This window comes from Loxodonta africana, chromosome 18 (assembly GCF_030014295.1).
Source record: "Loxodonta africana isolate mLoxAfr1 chromosome 18, mLoxAfr1.hap2, whole genome shotgun sequence".
NCBI classification, from domain to species: domain Eukaryota; kingdom Metazoa; phylum Chordata; class Mammalia; order Proboscidea; family Elephantidae; genus Loxodonta; species Loxodonta africana.
The window spans coordinates 64,807,665-64,826,531 of NC_087359.1; the positions used below are offsets into that span (position 1 = coordinate 64,807,665).

The window sequence follows — 18,867 nt, forward strand, 5'->3', positions numbered from 1 at the left end:
TGGAAATGTTACGAGTGGCAGGTTCTAAATTACCTACTCCATACCAAGGGAAGAATAGTCTCAAAAAAATATAACCTAAGGAAGGGAAATCCTTTAAAGGGTGCCCTCCATCTCACCCTTGCTCATCTCTTGACCATTTTTCTCTCCTCCTTTCTAACAGTTTTAGGTGATCAGTCCAATGTAAACTCTGATCTTAAGAATGGATGTCTAATGGGATTCCCATACGTCCTAAGGTACATAGTCCTGTCATATTCCAACCATCCAAACAGGATAAAGCCCAGGTATAGGGCTCTTTATTTGGATTTGAATTGGCAAAGATGGGGTTTCTTGATCCTCCACATAAAAATACGTATCCAGCACATATTAGGCTGGTCCTGGTGTCTTTACCTGGGAGTTGGATGGTTTGATTCATCTGTTCAATTCAATTCTCCATCAAGGAGTTGTCGCAAAGAGACAGGTGCCCTAACCTTAGCCAATTTCATATTCGGACACAAAAAGATCTTTTTCCTTGTAGACATACTGTTAAATTTCCTGAAAAAGCCACATTTCAATATCTGAAAGGGACATTACGTGAATTTAAGGGCATGTCTTTACAATGAAGAGGAGATCCAGGGTATTTTGGAACACTCTTTAATCTGAGTCAGATTGAAACATGGGACTTGGGGGTGCGCTGGGATCTAAGAAGGATGCCACAGTCCCACATGTATGGCTAACCTGAAGTGATGTCAAAATTGACGGTAACAGGGGAAACAAAGCTATAATTCAGTATGGGAGTAGCTAATGGATCTGAGTTCTCATGTATAGTTTCGAGTAAAGGATGACAGATCCAGCATTCCGTTGATTTGTAGATCGTGCAACTGCCTGAGGGAGCTTAACAGAGGCATTCTCCTGCCAAGAATTAATCGGAGCTAGGATGAGTTTAGGATGAGTAGCAGTATGGGCAGAAATATTAAGAAAGACTTCATAATGGAGAAACACAGCCCAAAAGAAATAAACAAAGGCTATTATCATACGAATAATAGTGAGGACAAAATAAACTTCAGCAACGAAAGCCCTGAAGGAGGATAAAAAGGCTACTAAACAATAAAAGACAAATATAATTAGAATGCTAATGATAAAAAGTTACAATGTTCCACCAATATACATGTGTCTTACTAAATTAATCTGTGACTGGCATTAATAGCAAAAGAGAATAAATGTTGTTAAAAATTTGATTAGACTTTAAAATAAAAGATGGATTCTAATCCTAGACAGGTCATAAGAAATATAACTTTTCTATAAAAGTGGTGCTTATAAAAATAGGTCTGATTTCTCAGGGGAAGAACAAGATATTAAAACAAGGAATAATACCTCACGGTTGGAGTCCAATGACAACATAAGGGATTAGAGTAATCGGAAAACAAATACTTATTACCTCTACAGCTGATTTTTTTCCATCCTAAAAGTTCAAATTTATAAAAGAAAAAACTGTTTCAAAAGCAGTGAGAAATTAAGCAAATATGACTGTAATGGCCAACTGTAATGGTCAGAAGGTGCCACTACAGATGAGTTAGATCATTAAAACCATCAAAATACCCACAATAAAATTCATGGTCCTGGTGACTAATAAAAATTCAAAAAGAGTTAAAACCCTCATTAAACAACTTATTTCAAAGATAACAATTGGCATAATATAATCACCAAAACCTCCAGGATATAATTCCACAATCATGGATAACAGGTAACAATACTAAGATAACAAAAATGATAAAGAAAAGGGCAAAAAGTCCAAATTTTACTACGAGCTACATAGGCAGCTTCAGGTCCACTCTGGAGGTCTTGGGAACGCATTCTACCCAACTGTCATCTACTTCTTTTTTTGGTGATGTTTGAATTTTAATTTCAGTCCACCATGAGGCTCATCAGTTCATTCAGGAGTCAGGATTTTCTTCAGTTGGGATAAATGAATCCAAGCCTTAACTCCCTGTAATTTCGTGGCGCAAGGATTATTGAAAAGGACAAAATAAAGTCTTTTCCATAGAGGTTTGAAGGAATGCTTTAATTGGTGTCCTTTCCAGTAAACATGATCTCCAGGTGGAATATTAGGTAATTTAGCTCTTTTTTGCTTTTGACTATCAAAAGTCTCCTTAGCTTGTGTAAAGCATGCAATAGAATATTGGACCAGAGATTTGCAATATTGAAACAAATCAGATTGAACTGAATTTGAATCAGGGCATGTCACCCAATGGGGGAGGGTCATTGGCTGTCCAGTGATTATTTCATGAGGAGTCAATTTGAGAAGTCCAAAGGGAGTAGTTATTAAATTTAAAAGGACCAGAGGTAGCACCTTAGTCCAAGGCAATTGCAAAAATTTGGAAAGTTTGGCTATTCGAGTATTATACCATTAGTTCTTTCAACTAGACCAAAGGATTGAGGGTGATAAGGACAATGAAGTCTTTGAAATGTGGGGAAGATTTTACATATTTCCTTAATTATTTGCCTAGCAAAATAGGGACCCCAGTCACTACAAAGGACCCTTGGGGCTTCCCTAGTTGGGATAAAGTTCTCATGAAATTTCTTAGCCACAAATGCCACAGTAGCAAGATGATTGGGTAGAGCTTCTTCCCAGCGAGGAAATCTACAAATCATTACAAAATTGTAATCACTTGGGGGGAGAGGGAATTATATAAAATCAATCTGGCAGATCAAGTGTTGGTTCTGACAGTAAGGGAAATCTCCCAGATGGAGCCTTGTAAGGTTTACCTGCATTAAATTGAGAGCAATTGAACATTGGGAATCCACTTGTTCAGTGGCTTCATAAAAATGTGTCCACCAATATTTCTTTAAAATTTCTATAATCTTAAAAAAAAAAATCATCTTACCTCTTCCCAAATGGGTATTCATGTACAATACCTCCAGTACAAGGGCTTGCAGGGATTTGGGGGAGAACTAAGTTTTCATTGGGTTCCGTCCATATCTCAGAGATGGGGCATTGGGAGCAACCATGTTTTTTCCATTTCTCAATCTCATTATGTGGGCTTATTTTGTGTGTGTGTGCTTTAAGCGAAATTTTACAACTCAAATCAGTTTTTCATACAAAAACTTATACACATATTGCTATGTGAACCTAGGTGCTCTCCCTACAATGTGACAACACACTCCTCCTCTCCACCCTGTATTTCCCATGTCTGTACATCCAGCTCCGGTCCCCTTATGCCTTCTCACCTCACCTCTGGACAGGAGCTGTCCATCTAGTTTCATGTATCTACTTGAGCCAAGAAGCACACTCTTCACCACTATCATTTTTGTCTCATAGTCCAGTCTAATCTTTGTCTGAAGAGTTGGTTTTGAGAATGGTTTTAGTTCCAGGAGGCCCTGATTCTTGATGTCCAAATAAATCTCTTAAGGCACTTTCTCCAGACCTAGATGGATTCTTTATAAGCATGTTATAAGGTTGTTCATTACCTAAGACAGTCCTCCAATGTGAGGGACTATACATAATTTAAAAGCTTGTGAGGATCATTAACAGGATTGAAACAAGGAGTAGTGTGATCTTTAAAAGTATGAGGGAAAACATGCTCTACAGAGAAGAAAAATCTCCTCACTAATGGGCTTCTAAAACCCAGACTAGTTCATCCATCATTATCCCTATTTTATCATGCCAGTAATTTCAAATCATAGAGACTTGTAAGCATTCTGGCAAAATGGTTTTTTTGTTAGGCTTTATCCACAATCCAGTGGTTGGATCCTGATGACAGCTGGTCTGTTCCCATTCTTTAATTTCCTCTGTGGGGTTTAATTGTTGTTGTTTAAAAAGTGATTCTGAAATTTCTTTTGGGTCAAATTTTGGTGGGCAACAATTTACAGGTGCCATATTTACAGGCGTCCTAAGTGTTCTACTACTGTTATCTATTTCCTCCTTTTCATCATGATCAAAAGTGGAATTATTATAGTCATGAATGAGGGTGGCATCTTTAAAGGGTGATTGGGAAGCAGCTTGTTTAGCTGCTTTGTCAGCTAGGTCGTTTCCTTTAATGTTCTCTGTTTGTGAACCTCCTTTGAGTTGATGTGTCTGTTAGTTGTCTAGTGCTGCTGTAACAAAAGTACCACAAGTGGATGACTTTAACAAAGATAAATTTATTCTCTCACAGCCTTGTAGGCTGGAAGTCCAAATTCAGGGTGCCAGTTCCAGGGGAAGGCTTTCTCTGTTGGCACTGCAGGTAGGTCCTCGTCATCAGTTTTCCCTGGTCTAGAAGCTTCTCTGCACAGGAATCCTGGGTCTGTGCTCTGCTCCAGGCACTGCTTTCTTGATGGTATGAGGTCTACATATCTCTCTGTTCACTTTTCTCTTTTATATGTCAAAAAAGATTGACTTAAAACACAACTTAATCTTGTGGATTGAATCCTGCCTCATTAACATAACTGCCACAAAAATTCTACCTCATTAACTTCGTAGAGGTAGGATTTACAACACATAGAAAAATCACAGCAGATGACAAAATGGACAATCACACAATACTGGGAATCACGGACTAGCCAAGTTGACACACATATTTGGCAGACACAATTCAATCCATGAGAGTGGGCGTGGACAATAACTAGAGAAATTTCAGAGGGGAGCAGAAGGGCTTCTTAGAGGTCTGCTAGTAAAGGATCGTTTTTAATTTGGGTCTGAGAAGAAGTTAGGAACTCTTTTTGTTTCCATAACATTGGAAATCATAAGTAACTCCGAAAACAGATCTAGAACCAGTAAAATATTTACTCACTGTCCAGAAGACAGTTTGCAAGCTTTTGAGTGCAATTCATTCAGCTTGATGAGGTGAAGTGACTTCAGGGAGGACATCACTTTTGAGAACCTTGGTTGAGGTTGTTGTGTGTCTTCGAGTAGAACTGCTCTGTAGGGTTTCCAAGGAGTGGCTGGTGTTTTCCAGCTGCAGACATTTTGATTAGCAGCCTGAGCTCTTAGCCACTTCACCACCAGGGCTTCAGTTGAGGTAGTCTCAGTATATCCTTCCTGGTAATGAGATCCAGTAGCTTCAGGCTTTAAATATGACCCATCAACAAATAGAACTAAAGCAGGATTCGATAACAAGGTTTCTGACATAGAAGAAGAAAGTTGTCCAGCAAGATTCAAGCAATCATGGGATGGATGGTCATTATTAGGTAAAGGTAACAATGTAGTTGGATTCAGAGAGGTTACAGTATGTAACTAAGTATTAAAAAAATTAAAAAAAAAAGTATTAGAAGTGGCCAAAAGGAGAATTTGATAAGCAAGCAGCCTGCAGGCCAATCGCTACTGAGTAACTGTTGAATTTAAAATGACTGACTTTGCATGAGGGACATAAATATCAAGAAAATTTCCTAAAACAATATCTGCTGTGGTCTCAACTAGCCTAGCAGTTGTAGCTACTGCTCTAAGGCAAGGTGGTTAGCCCCTTGCAATGGGGTCCAGCTGGATGCTATAATAACCAATGGGTCTCTGTTGTCCCTTGTGTTTGTGAGTGAGGATTCCTAGGGCATTCCCAGGGCATTCCCAGAAATCTCATGGACAAAAAAGAAGAAAGTCTAAATTATAATTAGGAAACCCAAGAATAGGAGTGTTGATTAATGCTTCTTTTAGTTGAGTTATGGCCTTTTGTCCATTCTCAGAGAGCTGGAAGGGGTCAGGCTCTGAACAGTTTAGCAAATGGTAAAGAGGTCGAGCCTGCAAAGGAAAATTACATATCCAAGTTCTGCAATAGCTGCAGAGTCCTGGAAATCCTCTTAACTTTTCCTTGGCAATAGGGACAGGGTTAGCTAAAATGGTCTTTTTTCTTTTGGGGTCTATAGTGACCACTTTTGCAGAAATAATGTGTCCCAAGCACTTAACAAAATGCTAATAAAGAAAAAACCCTATTGCCATTAAACTGATTCCAAAAAAAGGTTGGGCTAACTGTAATTTTTCTCTGGAGGCGTTGTGACTTCCTCTGGCCAAATGTAACAACAGGATACTATCAGTAAGACATGCCTGTTGAGAGAGCAGACTAGTAAATCATCCACATATTGTAATAATGTAGGCTCCTGAGTGAACTGTAAGGTCTGTAAATCTGCATGTAAAATCTGAGAAAACTAGATGCAGGACTTGATAAAACCTTGGGGCATGGCAGTCCAGGTAAATTATTGGTTCCCTCAAGTGAAGGCAAGCAAATATTGACTCTCCAGGTGGATTGGAATGTTCAAAAACACGCAGCAAAGATCAACTACTGTAAAATGAGTCACTTCAGAGGGGGAATATTAGAAGCAGGTGAGGGTTAGGATCTATGGGGAATCTTGGAATTACTATATAATTAATAGCACGCAAGTCTTCTATAAATCACCAGCCCTGTTTGTTGGGCTTCTTAACAGGAAAACCCAGAACTTTGCAAGCATTGGTGCATGGGATTATTATGTTTTTAGCCATAAAGCCTTGAATTATAGGAACAAGTTTCTTCCTTAGCTTCTAGTTCTAAAGGGTATTGAAAAAACTTAGGTAAAGGTTTAGGGGTAGCTATTTGAGTTTTAATTGGTTCAAATTACAGGACTCAGCAAACATTAGTAGAAGCAGTGGCCTGCAAATTTTCAGGTACAGAAGAAAGACATTTGATAGAATTGGATAAATGACCTTGTGGTGGTAAGCTGAGGGCTTTTAAATAACAAATAGGCTTCTTTACATAAAGTGTTTTTTATCTTAGAGTCTATCTGTTGATTGGCTTCAGATAAATCTAATAGCATTCCTCCTGTTCCTGAGAATTTTATATGGCAATTCCATTTGGATAACAGATGTCTTCCTAGTAAGTTTACTGGACTATCTAAGCTGAGAAAAAATGGGTGCGTGTCCTCTATAGGACCTAAAGAGACAGAAACAGGCTGGAAATAGGTTAAAATCTGTTCTTGATTAGTGACCCCCACAATTCTTGAGGTTTTATTACTCTGGGGCAAAGCCCTTTGTAAATTCGTGGGGTTTATTAGAATGGTCATGAGAATGGTGCAGGACCAGTCAGTGTTTCATTCTGTTGTACATAGAGTTGCTATGAGTCAGAACTGGCTCGATGACATCTAACAACAACAACAACATTGCAGAGAAGGTAGTGCCTGTGTCAATTCAAAATTTACATGGTTCTCCATTTGTTTGTATAATAGCTTCTCCCTGAGAATATAGTGCTACCATAGGAAAAGCCCCTGATTTGCCCCCAGAGCTCCTTCATTCTATTGTCTTCAAGGCTACATCTGGTGTTAGGTTGCCCAGTTTATTTTTTAGTTTTAAATATTCCCTTTAAAAATGGTCAGGCTTATTAGAGAAATGCAAATCAAAACTACAATGAGATTCCATCTCACTTCAACAAGGCTGGCATTAATAATAATAAAAAAAAAACACAAAATAATAAATGTTAGAGAGGTTGTGGAGACACTGGAACACTTACACACTGCTGGTGGGAATGTAGAATGGTACAACCACTTTGGAAATCGATTTGGCACTTCCTTAAAAAGCTAGAAATAGAACTACCATACGATCCAGCAATTCTGCTCCTTGGAATATATCCTAGAGAAATAAGAGCCTTTACACAAACAGATATATGCACACCCATGTTCATTGCAGCACTGTTTCCAATAGCAAAAAGCTGGAAGCAACCAAGGTGCCCATCCACGGATGAATGGATAAATAAATTATGGTATATTCATACAATGGAACATTACACATCAATAAAGAACAAAGATGAATCCATGAAACATTTCATAACATGGAGGAATCTGGAAGGCATTATGCTGAGTGAAATTAGTCAGCTACATAAGGACAAATATTGTATAAGGCCACTCTTGGAAGAGCTCAAGAAGTAGTTTAAACAGAGAAAAGAATATTCTTTGACGGTTCTGGGGGGGGGGAGGAAGGGGTTTTCACTAATTAGATAGTACATAAGAACTATTTTAGGTGAAGGGAAAGACAACACACAATACAGGGGAGGTCAGCACAACTGGACTAAACCAAAAGCAAAGAAGTTTCCTGAATAAACTGAATGCTTCGAAGGTCAGCAAAGCAGGGGCAGGGGCTTGGGGGTCATGGTTTCAGGGGACATCTAAGTCAATTGGCATAATAAAATCTATTAAGAAAACATTCTACATCGCACCTTGGAGAGTGGTGTCTGGGGTCTTAAATGCTAGCAAGTGGCCATCTAAGATACATCAATTGGTCTCAGCCCACCTGAAGCAAAGGAGAATGAAGAACACCGAAGACACAGGTAATTCTGAGCCCAAGAGACAGAAAAGGCCACATGAACCAGAGACTACATCAGCCTGAGACCAGAAGGACTAGACGGCACCCAGCTACAACCGATGACTGCTCTGACAGGGAACACAACAGAGAACCCCTGAGGGAGCAGAAGAGTAGTGGGATGCAGACGCAAATTCTCGTAAAAAGACCAGACGTAATGGTCTGACTGAGACTAGAATGACCCTGGAGGTCTTGGTCCCCAGATCTTCTGTTAGCCCAAGATAAGAACCATTCCTGAAGCTAACTCTTCAGATAGGGATTGAACTAAACTATGGGATAGACAATGATACTGGTGAAGAATGATCTTCTTGGATCAAATGGACACATGAGACTATGCTGGGATCGCCTATCTGAAGGGGAGATGAGAGGATAGAGAGGGTCAGAAGCTGGCCGAATGAACACAAAACAGAATAGAGGAGGGAAGGAGTAGTCTGTCTCATTAGGGGGAGAGCAATTAGGACTATATAGCAATATGTTTATAAATTTTTGTATGAGAGTCCGACTTGATCCATAAACTTTCACTTAAAGCACAATAAAAAAATTTTTTTTAAAGTGCAGTCTTTTTATAGTAGTAACAAACAAGGGCAAGATAGTGGGCCCAGTCTTAGACATATGTCATATCCTGTATGGGAACATTCTTTTGCAGCTCTGTCTGCAACTGTAATTGCAGGACCATAAGTTGATTTTGTTTAGCTTTAGTTCTCTGTTCAGCTTCCCTAGCCTGCTGCTTTAGAGTTTGAGAACTTATAGGCTAGAGTGGCTAACTGTGAAGAGTTTTCATTTATCCAATCTAATTTGTGGCAATCGACTAACTCTGCGAGCTCTGAATGGAGGCCAGTGGCAAAAGGGCATTGAAAGCAATATGGGATCCAGACTCTTCTAGCTTTAAACTGGAGTGTTCTTCAAACAGTTTAGTCAAAACACCCCTGTAATCATAAACATTTTCATCTTCATTTTGTTTGCAACCCTGAACCTTGTTCCAATCTATTTTTTGGGGGGAAAACCTTCACGATAGCTTCAGTAAGATTCGTGACAACATCTGTGGCCTGTGCTGTTAGTTTCATGCCTGAAATATTAGGCTGGATGATTAGAAATTCTGTAGAGTTTTCCATCAGACCTTTCCCATTCACCTTTGTTCATCACCTGGCCCTATCAATGAATTTATTACATTATATATGTGTGCCAGACCAGGTTCTTAGGTATCAGTCAACATCCTAAATTCTTAAGTGAATTTGTGAGGATCTTCACAAGAGTTGGGAAATTCCTTAACAATAAGTTCAAAGTTCCACTTTTGATGAAGGGGCAAAAGTATTTTGTGGTGGCTTCTGAGCCTCTTCAGGATATCTGATTTTAAAAGGCACTTCCCAAATGGATTTTACTTCTTCTAGAGGTTCCTTGATGGCACTGGGGCTGGGTTTAGAGGTTCCTTGAGATAATATGGCGATTCAGTAAGGGGGTTTTCAGTGGAGTAGGTCGGTAAAGAAAGGTACAGGGGAGTAACTGTTAGAAAAGCAGAATAAAAGAAAGAGTGCCAGGTGTTGGAGGCTGGGATTGGAGTGCAGATTCTGGGGACTTCAGCATTTTTGGAAAAGAAGCCAATTTGGGAAAGGGAGTCATTTTGAGAAAAAGAGTGTATAGGGTTTTCTGCCAGGTAAGTAGTCATCGAGGTTACAGAGCTCTGACACTGTTAGCTTATTTTAAAACAGTCTCTGGCAAGGAGACAAATTTATCATTATGATTTCTTTTGGAAGCTTCCAAGTACCAATTACTAAATGCCTCCCATTACTTTAGTTTTGTTTGTAAGCCCTTATTCCCTTACTTGCTGCACAGAAAGCTCAAATTGGTTAACTCAAATAACTCCCACAATGCCCATTGGCTCTTTAAATTTCCTTCTATAAGTGCTTGCTTCCCATTGGCCTAAATAGAGGACTGAACCAGGGCCATAATACTTTGTCATATAATCAGCAGGAGTTCCCTTAAGAGGTCCTACTTCAGTCTTGGATGTGGCATTCCCCATCTTATGGAGAAATTTGTTAGTATTAAAGACCTAAACGTGCATGAAAACCTTACAGTGCACCAGAAAGAAAAGGGAGTTCAGTAAAATAGACGGGCCATGAGATGGCAGCCCTGACAAACTTAATTTGGTAATGAATGGAGCAAGATGCTCAGGAAATGAGCAGAAAATGGAAGTATAGAGAAAAGATAGCAAATAAATCCCTCAAAGAACGATCTTCACAATAAGATGAGGCTTCGATCTGAGAGGCTTACTTCCAGCGAACCCACCGAATTTAGGGAGGTGGTCTGGGTACAAAGGGTCCTCACTGGTACCAGGGCAAGTCGGCTCTGCAACTTCTTAGGAATACAGAGGATAATATTCCTTCAGAAATCATGCCAACTATACCAGTAAATGTCATAGAGTAACCATCTGTACTCTGATTAATGTAAATTTGAGAGATTATTGATAATATAAAATCAGCTCAAGTAGGGGATAGACTAAATTCCATGTGATGGAATCCAGTAATCCAATATGGTGACTCAGCAGTGATGTTTGTGTCCCCCCAAAATATCTGACTTGGCAAGTCATGATTCCCAGTGTTGCATGGTTGTCCACCATTTTGTCTTCTGATGTGATTTCCCTACGTGTTGTAAATCCTATCTCTATGATGTTGTTGAGATATGGGATTAGTGGCAGTTAGGTAAACTCAATCTACAAGATCAATCTGCAATTTAAGCCAATCTCTTTTGAGATAAAAAAGAGAGGAGTGAGCAGACAGACAAAGGGACCTCACACCATGAAGAAAGAAGCACCAGGAGCATAGTGTGTCCTTCGGACCCGGGGTCTGTACACTGAGAAGCTTGATGACAAGGACCTTTCTGCAGAGCCGGTGAAAGAGAAAGCCTTCCCCTGGAGCTGGCAGGCTGAATTAGAATTTCTAGCCTCCTAGACTGTGACCGAATAAATTTCTCTTTGTTAAAGCATCCACTTGTGGTATTTCCGTTATAGCAGCACTAGATAACTAAGACAGGAAGGCACAAAGGATATGAAGCACATTACTTGATTGATATTTGCAAATTTAGATCACTGAAAGTTATTACTTGATTAGTAATTACAGGCTTAGATCATCGAAAGACATTATTTGGTAGTAGATCATTATAAGGCAGTATTTCCTGTATCAGTAACTTTTAAGGCAGGACTTCTTAGGTTGGTTACAGTGTGGTAGTTACAAGGGTATGTGATGGGAGGGGGTTTTAGGGTACTTAAGTCATCATTCCCAGACATTCCTCCCTTAGGGGAGTTGCAGTGTAGTTACATCATCATTACCAGACATTCCTTTCTTAGAAATAGCGTAGAAGATTGCTGCCACTAGGGTGAAAACAGGACCAGCAAGGAAAAACACCCAGTCCTCAAACTGGCCATTTCAGATCTTATCAGGCATCTCAATTTTTTTTTAAATTCCCTTACCCAAACCTAATTGCAAATCAAACTTTCAGGTCATTGAAAAAGTGAAAATATTAGTTATGAATAATTTCAAGCATGCAACAAAATATGAAAATAGTCTTAGGCAGGTACATACCCACTACAGAAATTAAACAGTATTAATTTACTACCTTCTTTTGTCACTTCTCTCTCTTGAAAAAGATTTAAAATATTAATGATATCACTAAAGTGCTATCCCCATTTCTTTCCTCCACTCTATCCTCTTCCTCAAAGGAACCATTGTTCTGAATTTGATGTGAATCATTTTCAAATACGTTTGTACTTTAAGAGAACCATTCTGAAACTTTTAGTCTCAGGATGCATTTACACTCAAAATTATTGAGGACCTCAAAAAGCTTTTCTGTATGTGAGTTATATATATATATCTTACCATATTAGATATTTTAAAAATACTTATTAACTAGACCAATAATTCATCATTACATGTTATCATTAGACAAATTTTTAATAAAAAGTATGTTTTCCAAATCAAACAAAAATTTTGTGAGAAGAATGCCATTGTTTTACATTCTTTTTTCCAAATCGTTTTGATGTGTGACTTGATAGAAGATAGCTGGAGTCTGATACCAGCTTCAGCACTTATTTCGTTGTGATATGTTATTTTGGTTGAGGTATATGAAGGAAATCCAGCGTTATACAGATATGTGATTGGAAAATTGTGATTATTTTTCTTTGATACTACATCAAATCTTGACAGTGCTAGTTTTTTCCTTTTCTTTTTTGCTTGTATATATATTCTTACTTAGGCAAAAGGGATTATACTATGCACAGTATACTAAACTGTGCTTTTTTAAGTTATCAAAATCCGTTTGAAGTCTTTTCATAAGAATGCACATAGATTTAGTTGTTATTTTAATGGCTGCATAGATTCCATTTTATGGCTGTGTCGTAATTTATTTAAACAGTCCTCTAACGTTGAAATTAGATCATTTCCAGTTTTGCTGTCATTATAAATAAGATATAAGGAACAGCCTTTTTTGTTTATCTAGGATACTTTTGTATATCTATCCACGGGAGCAAATTCAGAGCTATGTAATTACTAGATCACAGGGTGTATGTATTTAAACTTTTGATTGATATTGCCAAATTGTTCTAAAAATAGCCACAAATTTGTATTCCAACCATTGGTGCATTAAAGTGGTGTTTCCCTAAACCATAACCAACATTGGGTATTATTAACCTTTTTTTTTCTTTTTAAACTCCTCATTCTTCTCCCCACCCCACTTGCCCACCTCCTTTTTTTTTTAGCATCTCTATATTTATAGTCTTAAGTGAAATTAACCCCTGGACTTTTCATTTCTTGAATTCTTCTTCTGCTAGAAATAAAATGAATTGGGAAGTTTTATTTCTTTTCCATTCTTTGGAAAAATTTGTAAAAAAAATTAGATGATTCCTAATTTGCTGAAACATGCTTGTAAAACCCTTTGTATTGGTGACACAGTGGTTAAGCGTTTGGCTACCAACCAAAAGGTCAGTAGTTTAAATCCTCCAGCTGTTGTTTGGAAACTATTTGGGGCAGTTCTACTCTGTCCTATAGGTTCATTATGAGTCAGAATTGACTCAATGACAATGGGTTTCAGTTTTATTTATATATAAAATGAAACTGCTTTAATATTTCCAATAGTTATAGGACTATTTAAAGTTTCCATTTTTTCTTCAGTCAGCTCTGGCAAGTCACATTTTTTCAGGGGTTCATTTATTTTGTTGAAATAGTTTGTACATGGATGTTGGCAATATACTCTTGTAATCATTCTAATCTTGATTTTATCCCTCTTTTTTTTTTCTCATTGTATTGTTTGTTTATGTTTTTTTCTCTTCTTCCTTTGGTCAGACTTCCAGGTGTATTTCTGCTTTGTTATTTTTTCCTATGAACCAACCTTTGGCTTTTTTCATTCTCTCTGTTATGTTTTTATTTTCCATTTCATTGATTTCTACTTCCAATTTCTTAATCTCTTTCCTTCTATGTTCCCTGGGGTCATTTCATTGTTTATTTGTTCCAGAATCTTAAGATGAATATGTAGCTCAATAAACACGATGCTTCATGTCTTTCTAATATAATTAAGGCTGTAATTTCCCTCATAGGACCATGCTTGCAATGTCTGTCATGGATTGAATTGTGTCCCTCCAAAATATGTGTCAACTTTGTTAGGTCGTGATTGCCAGTACTGTGTGGTTGTCCTCCAATTTGTGATTGTTTATGTTAAAAATGATTAGGATAGGATTGTGACACCCTTACTAAGGTCATATCCTTGATCCAATGTAAAGGGAGTTTGCCTGGAGTGTGGCCTGCACCACCTTTTATCTTACAAGAGAGGAAAGGAAAGGGAAGCAAGCAGAGAATTGGGAACCTCGTACTACCAAGAAAACAGTGCCAGGAACAGAGCATGTCCTTTGGACCTCGATTCCTGTGTGGAGAAACTCCTAGTCCAGGGGAAGATCAATGACAAGGACTTTCCTCCAGAGGTGACAGAGAGAGAAAGCCTGTCCCTGGAGCCGATGCCCTGAATTTGGACTTCTAGCCTACGAGACTTTGAGAAAATAAATTTCTTCTTATTAAAGCCATCCACTTGTGGCATTTCTGTTACAGCAGCTCTAGATGACTAAGACAATGTCCTACAAGTTTTAACATACAGTGTCTTTATTATCACTCAGTTCTAGATATTCCCATTTTTATTTCTTTTCTATCCTTGAGTTATCGAGCAGCATGCTTCTCAAGGTCCAAACATTTGAGGATTCTCCATTAACCTTTCTGTTATTAACTCCCAAACCAATTGACCAGTTGTGATTACAGACTATGCTTGGCTCATATATTCCTTGAAATTTGTTGAGGTATTCTTTATGGCCAGTACATGATTAATTTCTGCAAATCTTCAATGTGTGCCTTAGAAAAATACTCACTTTCCAATTGTAGGATGTATAACTCCATGTAAGTCTAGATCATATCTGTCAACCATGCTATTCAGATCCCCCACACTTTCCACTGTATTGAAGCAGTAGGAGCTGTGCCTGGCAGAGCCTCAGGAAAGACACCTCACCCAGGGGACCATCTCTCAATGACTTGCAGGCCACAGGCTTCTTAGAGAAGGCCAGAGCTCAGGAATATGAGTGCAGGTGTGCTCAAGAACATGAGAAACAGCCTCCCTCCCATAAACTATGATTGTATACATTTTGATAAGGATGAGACGTTGACTCTGTGTTCCTGTGGACAGGCGAGTTGAAGGATTTGATCCTGCCAAGTTCTGGCATTATTGTTAGTATGGTCTTATTTATGGCCCAGGCAGGTGAAATGTGGGGGACTTTGGGTTACACGTACGTATCTTTTCTTCACCACAGATCTATAAGCTCATTTTGAGCTGAATTTATGTCCTAATCACCCTGTGTACTTCACAGGTTAATGCCTTGGATATGGAGGAATTCCCAATCTCTATTTAAATTTCCTCTTTAAAAACTTACCCTATGTAAACCCCTGAAATACTTTCCCTAGGAAGAGTTTTCTGAGAGCCCCACGCATATCCTTGTTCCTCAGGCTGTAGATGAAAGGGTTCATCATGGGTGTCACCACAGCATACATCACTGTGGCCACTGAGTCCTTCATGGAGTAGGTGTGGAGAGGCTGCAAATATACCATACCAAGTGTCCCATAGAAGAGAGACACCACAGCTAGATGGGAAGCACAGGTAGAGAAGGCTTTGTATTTCCCAGTCACTGATGTTATTTGGAGGATGGCTCTGACAATCTGGACATAAGACACAGTCATTAACCCACAGGGAGTGAGGAAGATGAAGCAGCCGGTGGTGACTAGCACTGTGTGATTGACCTGTGTGTTGGAACATGCAAGACTGAGCAGGACGTACATCTCACAGAAAATATAGTGGATCTTCTGGGACCCGCAGAAGGTCACCCTGGTCATAGGGAGGGTGAGGATGAGGCCATAGAGGACAGAGAGGACCCAACACAAGGCCAGGATTAAGATACAGAGGCCAGGGCTCATGACTGTGGTGTAGTAGAGGGGGTGGCAAATGGCCACATAGCGGTCGTAAGCCATTGCAGCCAGGATGAGGTTGTTCAGTGTCACCAAGGAGATCAGGAAGTAGAGTTGCGTCAGGCACCCTGCGTAGGAGATCGCTTTGTTCTGGGACTGAAGGTTCACCAGCATCTTGGGGATTGTATTGGTGACGAAGAAGAGGTCGGTGAAGGAGAAATTGACCAGGAAGATATACATGGGAGTGTGCAGGCAGGAGTCAGAGCCGATGGCCAGGATGATGAGCACAGTTCCCATCACTGTGACCAGGTACATGGACAGGAACATCCAAAATAGGATTCGTTGCTGGTCGGGCTTCTCCGAAAGCCCAACTAGCAGGAACTTGGAAGCCTCGGTCTGGTTGTCTCCATCCATTTCTCCAGTAGTCTGCAACACTAGCATCAACAAACACCGAGTGCTTTCAATTTACTAAGGACATTCAGGTAAGCAAGATCAAGTTTTCTTAACATTAAAAATGTCTTAATCTAGACTTTATATATTTTTCAAATAAGCAACAATTAACAGAGCCAAAAAAGTAACACGGAAATTCTTTATGCAATTTAATCTTTTTAGCAATATCGGGCTGTGTTTTGTTCTGTTGTACATAAGGTCACGGTGAGTCAGAGCTGACTGGACAACACCTAACTGCAAAAACAACAGCAACTTCTAGTCGGGCATATTCAATATTATAGGATTAAAAAAAAAAAAGTCTATATCTTATTTTAATCCTATCATCCTACTATATATGTGGAAGTGTTTAAAGATTACAGATTGCCTTTCACATATTACAATATTGTGTAGGTTTTAAAATTATATTTAAAGTAGGTATATGCATTCTAAGAAATGTATATTGTACAGTTGGACAGAAGTAAACATCCCGCAAAGAAACAGGAAAGATTATCATTATTTGCTGATATGATGTCCTATCTAGAAAACCTAAGGCAATCAAATGGAACGCTAATAGAAATAAAAAGGGAATTCAGTGAAGTGGCCAATAACAAAATAAATAAACCACAAACTAAAAGCATTCCCGGTTTCAGCCATATAATGCAAAGATTAAGCCTGTGCCGTCAGAATGCTTGAATTTAAGTCTGAGCTCTGCCACCTATTATCTATAAATCCTCAGGCAGTTTATCTGAGCACTTTGCAACTCAGTTTCATGTGAAAAATGGATTGAGGGTGAAGATAAAATTAAGTAATAAAATGCTTAACACAAGAGCTGGCATGCAGTGAGAACTCAATAAATATTGCCCATTAGTCTGATACATAAATAATAACCAAGGAAATCAGGTTAAAATATAATGGGAAACAATCCACCCACATTACCAACAAAATAATCTATGCATTAAGATGTTAAAAAAGGGAGACACTAATCTTCAACTTTATATGGAAAGGCAAGAGGCCCCAAATAGCCAAAACAATCTTAAAGAAGAAGAACCAAGTAGGATGCTTGACATTTCCCGATTTCAAAACACACAATACAGCTATACTAATCAAAATAACCTGGTGCTGGATTAATGATAGTCACACAGACCAATGGAATAGAAATGAAAGCCCAGAAATAAATCCATACATTTATGGTCAACTGATTTTTGGCCAAGGTACTAAATCCATTCAGTGGGGGAGGAACAATCTCTTGAACAAATGGCGTAGGGAAAATTGGATTTCCACATGCAGAAAGAGTCACTATACCAAAAAGAACTGGTCGACACTCAACCCTTTCAGGAGGTAGTATATGATCAAGAAATGATGGTACTGAAGGAAGAAGTCCAAGCTACACCGACAGCATTGATGAAAAACAAGGCTCTAGGAATTGATGGAATGCCAATTGATATATTTCAACAAATGGATGCAACACTGGAAGTGCACTTTCATCTATGCCAAGCAACTTGGAAGACAGCTACCTGGCTAACCAACTGGAAGAGATACATATTTATGCCTATTCCCAAGAAATGTGATCCAACCAAATGCAGAAATTATCGAACAATATCATTAATATTACACGCAAGTAAAATTTTTGCTGAAGATCATTCAAAAGCAACTGCAGCAGTATAGCAACAGGGGGCTGCCAGAAATTCAGGCCTGATTCAGAAGAGGATGTGGAATGAGGGATATCATTGCTGATGTCAGATGGATCCCGGCTGAAATCAAAGAATACCAGAAAGATGTTTACCTCCTTTTTATTGACTATGCAAAGATCATCAACTCTGTGGATCATAACAAAGTATGGATAACATTGCAAAGAATCGTGCTCATGAGGAACCTATACTTAGAGCAAGAGGTAGTCATTCGAACAGAACAAGGGGATATCGTGTGGTCTAAAGTCAGGAAAGGTGTGTGTCAGGGTTGTATCCTTTCACTATACTTATTCAATCTGTAGGCTAAACAAATAATTCCAGAAGCTGGACTACATGAAGATGAACAGGGTGTCAGGATTGGAGGAAGACTCATTGACAACCTGCATTATGCAGATGACACAACTTTGCTCGCTGAAAGTGAAGAGGACTTGAAGCACTTCCTGAGGAAGATCAAAGTCCACAGCCTTCAGTATGGATTACTCCTCAACATAAAGAAAACAAAAATCCTCACAACTAGTCCAATAAGCAACATCATGATAAACGGAGAAAAGATTGAAGTTGTCAAAGGTTTCATTTTACTTGAATCCACAGTCAATGCCCATGGCAGCAGCAGTCAAGAGATCCAACAATATATTGCACTGGGCAAATCTGCTGGAAAAGACCTCTTTAAAGTGTTAAAAGGCAAAGATGCCTTGAAGACGAAGGTGTACCTGTCTGAAGCCATGGTGTTTTCAATCACCTCATATGCATGGGAAAGCGGGACGATGAATAAGGAAGGCTGAAGAAAAATTGATGCCTTTGGATTGTGGTCTTGGCAAAGAATACTGAATATACCATGAACTTCCAAAAGAATGAACAAATCTATCTTGGAAGAAGCCCGACCAAAATATTCCTTAGAAACAAGGATGTTAAAACTTCATCTCACATACTTTGGACAAGTTTTTGGAGGGACCAGTCCCTGGAGAAGGACATCATGCTTGGTAAAGTAGAGGGTCAGTGAAAAAGA

At 38.9% G+C, this 18,867-nt stretch overlaps 1 protein-coding gene across 1 annotated transcript; it reads right to left on the reverse strand.

Annotated features, from left to right (window-relative positions):
• Nucleotides 1–15,054: 15,054 nt before the first annotated feature.
• On the reverse strand, nucleotides 15,055–16,270 carry LOC100666201 (olfactory receptor 1D2-like). The gene has a single exon (XM_064270394.1). The coding sequence runs from the start codon at nucleotides 16,183–16,185 to the stop codon at nucleotides 15,217–15,219; it is 969 nt and encodes a 322-aa protein (XP_064126464.1). The 5' UTR covers nucleotides 16,186–16,270; the 3' UTR covers nucleotides 15,055–15,216.
• Nucleotides 16,271–18,867: the final 2,597 nt, after the last annotated feature.